Genomic DNA, 8,221 nt, shown 5'->3' on the forward strand with positions numbered 1-8,221 from the left:
GTACCTGTGAGGGTTTCTGGACAATATTTGTCATTGTTTTGTGTTGTTAATTGATTATTGATTAAGAGTATTAAATACTTGACGAATCTCCCTTTAAGGTACATTTTGAACAGATAAAAAATGTGTGATTAATTTGCAATTATTCGTGATTTTAATGGATTGACAGCCCTAGTTAAAATGCTAGCTATAAATGTAGAAATGACAATGAGGTGTTTCCCCACCCTCCTCCTCTTCCTCACACCTCTATCATAAAAAAGGGGAAGTTCATCATACGCATTAGGAATAAGCACAATAAGACTTAAAAAAAACTCACCTCCCCAGCTCGTCTCCAATTTCGTAAAATTCCTCCACATTTTCTTGGTTGAAAACAGTCATGTTGTCCAGCAGGCACTTCCTCCCTTTTCCCCCGACCGCAGGCATGTCGTCCTCCTACCTCCTACCGACAAACCGGCTCTTCACAGCGGCACCATCACCATCCCTCTGCAGCAGCAGCCTCCGGTCCGGTCTGGGCAGCAGCAGGTTTACAGCCAAACAATCCTCCTCATGTTAGAGCTTCCACCAAAACCAAGCGAGGGGGGGAGAAAAAAAAGAATAAAGCCTTAAACTATGAGTGGGAAAATGTGGGCGTGCAGCAGTCAACAAAAGGAAAGCAAACTGACGGAGCAAATGAACCTGCACCTCCGGGGCGACGCACGACTCCTGGAGTAGTGATGTGTCGTCGCGAACGAGCCGATTCAAAGAGCCGGCTCTTTTAAGTGAGCCGATAAGAGCCGTCTCCCGTCCGAGAGCCGTTTTTTTTTGTTTTTGTTTTTTTTTAAATTCTTTTTTATTAATTCAAGGCAGAATGATAGGACGATCTTCTCCGCGCCACAGGCACTCCATGCACTGACTGTGACTGAATGTTGTGTTAATGACATCCGTGCGACTAATCAGGTGATGACAGACAAGGATCATACATAAATCTGTGCAATATTAGTACACTGAATGTGAATACATTTATCAGTGCAATATATCCTTGATGCAATATATACCTCAAGTGCAACTTTGTTTACATTTTATTTATTACATCTATCCTACCTACTTTACAAGTGCAATTACCTCTGTTTACATTACATCTATTTTTATATTTTATACTTCTAGTGTAACACTTCTGTTTATATTTATTTATTACATCTACTTTACCTGTTTTATTTGCTTCATAACTGTGTGTGTTTTACCTGTTATATGTTTTATCTGCCTTGTTTAGTCTTGTCAAATATTTGTTTTAAAGCACTGACCAGCAGTGGCAACTGTGAATCTTGTTGTATTTAATACAATGACAATGAAGCTTTCTATTCTATTCTATTCTATACCGTCTAGCAGGGAGGGGCGGAGGGGCGGGGGTGCGCTGCGCGCTGACGGTCTACAGGTACAGAGCAGGAGGGTGAGGAGGAGCGAAAGAGAGAGAGGAGTGCAGTGCGCGAATAGCAGACAAGATGAGTGACAGTCGGAAACGAAGCATGTAAAATTATGGTATTCTGAAAAAGGCAGAAGTGGAAACAACGAAGAGCCGTTTGGGAGCCGAAAGAGCCGGCTCTTCTTGGTGAGCTGAGCCAAATGATCTGGCTCACTAAAAAGAGACGGAATTCCCATCACGACTCCTGCAGCTGGTCTTTATTCCTCCCTGGTTTTCTTAAAGTATCTCTATATTATTATCTTCCCTGGGCCACCGTTTGACTTATTGGGCTAGCCACTTTTAAAGATAATGGTAATATAACCATAAGTATGTCACCAACTGGCTGGTTATGGAATGTAAATAACCCCCTGGTGAAAGCTTACTGCGGTCAAGCCAGCCTTCACGTTGTTTTGCGGTACGTGTCTATCCTAGGCATTACGGTAAGAGCGTGTAGAACTTCAAAATAAAAGCACCGTTCTGATGCATGTGATGGGCCTTCAAAATAAAAGCACCGTTCTGATGAACATGATGGTGCCATTCAGATTCATTCAAGAGGTCACCGTCAGTCTGCCAATAATACAAATAAATGAATGAATGGATGAATAATTAAACAAATTAATAAATAAGTAAAAAAAAAAAATAGATGAATGAAACAAAAATTAATAATTTTTGGCCTATGTTTTTATGTTTTTATTCTGTATTGTTTTTATCTTGATGTTTGCACTATTTTAACGTATGTAAAGCACTTTGTAACTATTTTTGGAAAGGTGCTATACAAATAAAGTTTATTATTATTATTATTATTATTACATGTGAAATGAATGATAATTTAAAAAGAAAAACAACCGCCTCCAAAATGTAGTTCAGCGAATAATATTATTCCAATTGTGTAAATACTTAGTCAAACTTAATATTAAAGAATACATTTCCAAAGACTGATCTGACTTCTAAATTACAGTACACCACCTCACCCTCAGCACCTCCATGTTTCTACTAAGTGCCTATAATTTCACTTGAGATAGATAGAATTGATTAAAGGAAACTGTTCACTATCACAGATTAATTTCACTTCAGAATAATAATAGTAGACCACCTTAGAGTCTCACTCAGACAGTATCAGGACATTCTGATGAAGAATTTCAAAATTAAAGCCCTTTAAGAAATCTCATATATGGGCTATCTTCACTCTAAATTCAGATGCGGCTTGACCACAGTGAAAGCTTGGTGTAGCCATTGGAAACCTAGCTATCCTCCCTCCTTTCAGTCCAGTGTTCTTTAAAGGTCCATTATTGTAAAAAGTAAGATTTTCATGTCTTTTATATTATAAAGCAGGTTTAAGTGCTTTATAAATACTGGGAAAGTATCGAAGCGCTCAATATACAGAGAAATACAAACAGCCAATATTCAGAAATTGTGCGTTTGAAACAAGCCATTTGGATTTCTGTCCATTTGTGATGTCACAAATATGCAATATTTAGACCCTTGCACGGTTTTAAACGTAAACATTCTAAATGTGTCCCCAGTTTATTCCTGGTTGCAGTGTATGTAAATAACATCAGCTGACAGGAAGTAAACATGGACCCAAACTGTTGCCTAGCAACGCAATTCTGTTGCAATTCCGTAAAAATGTACTAAAACGGAGCATTTCAGACATAGGGTAAATGCAGGTATATTCAGGCAGACAGTATGAGGAAAATAATGTGTTTTTTGAACATTAAAGCATGTACACATGTTCTAGTAGAAACACAAAATACAAGTATGAACCTGAAAATGAGCATGATATGGGACCTTTAAATAATGACCTGAGAGGACAGGTGTTTAACACAGTTTAACTGTGTAGCTAAAGAACTCACACCCATAGAAACCCACATTAAACGCCTAACAAGTGTGCTTTTCCTACATTAAAACCACAACTCGCCTCCTGTAAACGTTAATATGAAATATTCAGAACATTAACGGTATAAATTTACCGTAAAGTATCTTACAGTTTTGCCGGTGTGTGTCCCGCTGTCAAACGTAGCCGAGATTTCATGCGTTTTGTGGGAGCCCCGAGTCCCCGGTGCGGCTCAAAGGATGACAACAAATGCTGCTCTGAACGGGAGAAATCAACGTTAACAATGAGAGGCAGTCTGGTCTAGTGGTGTGTCGTCACGAACGAGCCGGTTCAAAGAGCCGGTTCAAAGAGCCGGCTCTTTTAAGTGAACGATAATAGCCGGCTCCTTTTTTTTTATTAATTAAAGGCAGAATGATAGGACGATATTCTCCGCGCCAAGGGCAGTCCATGCACTGACTGTGATGGTACGTGTCCACAGGGGTGTTTTTATCGCGAGGGGACGTGACGCTTCCCAACATTGGATGCTTGGTGGGCGTGCCACTAGGCGGTGACACGATAGATGATTGACCAATACTGGGCGGTGACGTTTTCCCGGCTTTATTTCAAATACTTCCGGCTGCACCTGATTGGACAAACGCTTTCCCTTGTGGGCTGTCCTCTCCCGGATTTCAAATCAGACCAACGTGGAGGCTTGTTTGGAAACTTTCTCTTATTTCACAAAAAATAGTTCACCGAAATGTGTTTCTGAAAACATTTGAGGCGAGAAATAAGCCATGTAGTTGCTAAATCTGTCTTTATTTTGGATCAACAATGTTTATTTTAAAAGATTCTCTGGAGTTTCGAGAGGCGGCGAGTCGCGTCGGACGCCTGTGATTTACATAAAGTAGACTAAAACTTTATGCAAATGAGGAGCGGGCGTCGTGACGCTCCGTTTCTCGAATCGCAACGCCACGCTACCAGAATGCATTGCGCGGCTGCTTACATAGACAATGAATTGGAAGCGTGGAAAGCACGGATCCTGTGGACACGTACCATTAATGACGTCTGTGCCACCTTCAGGTGATGACAGACAAGGATCATATGTTCAAGCAGGGAGGGGCGGGGTGCGCGGCGCACTTACGGTCTACAGGTACAGAGCAGGAGGAAGAGGAGGAGAGAAAGAGAAAGAGAAAGGAGTGTGGTGCGCGAACAGCAGACAAGATGAGTGACAGTCATAAACGAAGCAGCATGTAAAATTACGATATTCTGAAAATTACAAGGTTTAGTATAATTAAATTGAATAATTTAAGTGATATATGTGCACATATACTAATCATAGGTCAAAACAGCTAAAGCTAAATTTGGCTTTGTTATAAAAGGCAGAAGTGGTAAAATGAAGAGCCGTTTGGGAGCCGAAAAAGCCGGATCTTCTTGGTGAGCTGAGCCAAATGATCTGGCTCACTAAAAAGAGACGGAATTCTCATCTCTAGTCTGTTCCTGGGTGCTGCTCTCACTGTCTATGGGAAATTTGGCGAATACACGTTGGAGCAACTATTCTCGTATACTAAAAACCAGAACACCAGACAGTCACAAATACAAAAACAGAAAGTAGTTGTGTCCTGCGGTATTATCTATTCATTGAAAGAAACTGGGGTTGACTTGCCTTAAAAAAAATTGTAGCAAAATGGTATTTTTCCAACGTGAAAGCCATAATTTACCGTATTTTGCCATGCCGTAAATGCAGCATCGTAGTATGTCTGTTGGAGGAGCTGCTTCAGTCACAGGAGGGCAGCAAAGCTTTCACTTTTATTTTAATCACAGTTTAGCAGGTAATTTTGTGCTTAACTCTATTTTTTGGCACTAAAATGTTAATTGTAATTTTTTTTTTTGGGAAATATCATATCCATAAAGCAAAACTGTCAAAATCCAAGCCCATCCCTTCACTTTTATAATGAATTAAAATGTAACATTAATACTGCATGCAACATTAATAAATGATTGCCTTATATAACATTTTAGATAATCAACAAGACCCCGGTAATGTAAATAGTTCATTGTCATGTTATAATTGTTTTTCTTCACTCCTCTCTTGTCTTTTGACTATTAAAGAATTGATATTAAACTTTGATATATTGCATGCCTCTCTGTAATGCAATCATAAAAAAAACTAGACACATAGTCCTCTAAAGCAAGTTTAGTGACCAAGTTTGAACACCCAGCAAATCAAATCCCAATTATATGAAAAAGCATTAATTCCCATCACCAAAATCGAAGAAACTCATTTATTTATCACATATTTGTAATGTTTTATTAGATTTTTATTTTGTATCCTTTAGTTCAGGAACATAATTTCTGTTTTGACTATGATATGATTAATGACTCTTAAAAATAATAATAATAATAACTTTATAGAAACAACAATGATATTTTATGACAAAGAGAACAGAGAATGAAGGAAAAATTTGATCAAAAGTAGGAAAGAAAAACAAAACATATTTTGAACTGCAAAAAACATATTTAGGTTAATACATTTATAAAAATACAAAAATATGTATTATTATTATTAGTAGTAGTAGTAGTAGTAGTTTTTTTTTTGTTTTTATAGATTTTATTCATACATTTTGTCATGCAACAAAAAACTGATTTATATTATACTGTATATAGAACATTAAAAAAAACTAGCTTTGTTGATGTGTGATATTTGAGAGAGAGCCACAATATTTCTTCAATAATTGATTTTAGCATTGTGAGTCCAGATGCTTTCCAAGAGCAGATTAATGCAATAAGGCAATTTCAGACAGTTTGTTTAATTTAAAGAACTTTATAGAAACAACAATAATATTATATGACAAAATTAGACCAAAAGCAGGAAAGAAAAAAAAAATCTAAGTTAAAAAAACAAACATATTTTGAACTGGTCAACAACATATTTATATGAATACATTTACAAAATTGCAATAATAATAATAATAATAATAATAATAATAATAATAATAATAATTATTATTATTATTATTATTATTATTATTATTATTATTATTATTATCATAATTATCATAATTACTAAAGCTGCAGAATCTGCATTCTTCGACATCTTTATGAGGATACACTGAACATTGTAATTTGGCCTGACTATCTCATTCAGTTCATGTTTGTCAAGTCAAGGAGGAAACGTTTCACATACTAAACAATGATTAACAAAGGCGAAGGGTCTGTGAACATTTTTGAGCTTTTAGTGTATGTTGTACTGTAGAATTTCTTATGATTTTAAGTCTTTTTAGGCCTTTCTTATGTAAACTAAACTACCAGACATGTTGGTTTGGACAATCCTGGAAGCTATTAGATGCTTCTGACTTGTTCAAGGTACACAATTTAAAGGGAAAACATAACAAGATGCAGTACGGGAACATGGCATTTCAGTGGCTGCCTCTGAGAAAACTGTAAGCATGTTATAAATACAGTTATGATTGGTGGGAAAACATATCTCAGATGATCTGAGGGTGTGAGAATAAATGTTCCATCCGTTTATCTATGAGGCCGTTTTCTAAGCTGCTTATCCCCTTCAGGGCTGCGGGGGGCTGGAGCCTATCCCAGCATGCATTGGGAGAGACGCAGGTTACACCCATGGTGAATTTACTGAGAAACAAACCTTACAAATTAGAGCAGGAGGCCCCTGCGTCGACCTTTCACTCTCTGAGACTCATTATGACTGTGATTGGTATTGTACATGCTCAGTCAAGGTGAAGTGTGAAACGGTGTGAACATCATATCTGATCTGGTCGGCTCCCCTTCAGATGGTTAAGATATGAGATCACCAGTAGTCCAGAGATATAGTTATTTATTTGAATTACTGGTTAAGCTGTCAAATATTTTCTTTTATATCTTTTAGTTTATTAAATATCAGAAAATTGTGAGAAATGCTGCATCACAAGCTCTCAGAAGGTGACGTATTCTGATCTTTTAGCAGTACTGTGATGTGAAAATACTCCATTCAAGTAAAAGTCCTGCATTGAAAATGTCACTTAAGTAAAGTATTGTTAGCAAATATGTACATAAAATATGAAAGGTAAAAGTAGTAGTCTTGTGAGTGTTGAATCTTATCATATTATTGGAATATCACTACTTAAAAGTATAATTTTACTGTTGTAGTTGGTCAAAGTTGAGCACAATTTAACTATTTTATATATTGTTGGGTAGTTTAATGTTTAACAATGCATCATATTTTATTAGCTCATCATGTGTTTTATATGTAAAATCTTGTAAATGAAATGTAGTGGAGTATAAATATAGCAAGAAATGCTCAAGTAAAGTACTTCAGATTTGTACTGAATACAGGGTTTGAGTAAATGTACTAAGTTACAGTCCCAAACCCGAAAGTAAAAGTGAGGAAAAACAGCAAATTCCCAGAGTGGAATGGAATCAAATTTATATACTCATAACAGTATCAGACACAATTACTATAACTGAAAATGACAAGAACATAGTTACTGTATTGTACTGTAAAAAAAATATTGCAATTACAGTCCTCCAACTCTCTCTCCATAATTGGCCTCTATTGTTGTGCTCACCAGAGAGTAAACCTGAATCCTATTTATAGTGTTCAAGCTCTGATTTCTAAGTGATCTAACTGGCTACAGGTGTTTTCACAGGGGCATTCTGGGTGCAGTTGATTAGTAATTGAGTGTAGGTATTTCAATGACAGTTTAGCAAACAACACAACCAGGCTTTTAGTTTTAAATGATATGTCTAATGTAGAAAACTATGTTTAGTTAGTTGCAAAAAGTGTGTTTTAGTATTTCAAAGTTATTGTAAAGCAGCCAATGTGCTCATGGTTCAGCATACCTAGTCAATAGATAGGCTACAGTTAGTGGTTTCAACAATTGTGCCAGTATTTGTGGCTTGGCAATTGCAAAAAAATTGCAATAGATCTCCACAGCTGTTGTGTTCCAGCACAATGAGATTCTTTCAGTATG

General features: G+C 36.8%; 1 protein-coding gene across 4 annotated transcripts in view; it reads right to left on the reverse strand.

Annotated features, from left to right (window-relative positions):
• Positions 1 to 3,573, reverse strand: part of dapk1 (death-associated protein kinase 1) — an 83,343-nt gene extending 79,770 nt beyond the window's left edge. Inside the window, exons 1-2 of one of the 4 annotated variants that reach the window (XM_037776846.1) lie at positions 3,421 to 3,573; positions 314 to 552 (exon numbers count right to left, since the gene is read on the reverse strand). In XM_037776846.1, coding sequence (XP_037632774.1) covers positions 314 to 420 — 107 coding nt within the window. In that variant the 5' untranslated portion in view covers positions 421 to 552; positions 3,421 to 3,573. Of the gene's footprint in view, positions 1 to 313; positions 838 to 3,405 lie in introns of those variants that run through there. The other 3 variants (XM_037776847.1, XM_037776848.1, XM_037776844.1) reach the window with 3 other exon arrangements.
• Between the last annotated feature and the right edge of the window lie 4,648 nt (positions 3,574 to 8,221).

This window comes from Sebastes umbrosus, chromosome 8 (assembly GCF_015220745.1).
Source record: "Sebastes umbrosus isolate fSebUmb1 chromosome 8, fSebUmb1.pri, whole genome shotgun sequence".
In the NCBI taxonomy this organism is placed as follows: Eukaryota; Metazoa; Chordata; class Actinopteri; order Perciformes; family Sebastidae; genus Sebastes; species Sebastes umbrosus.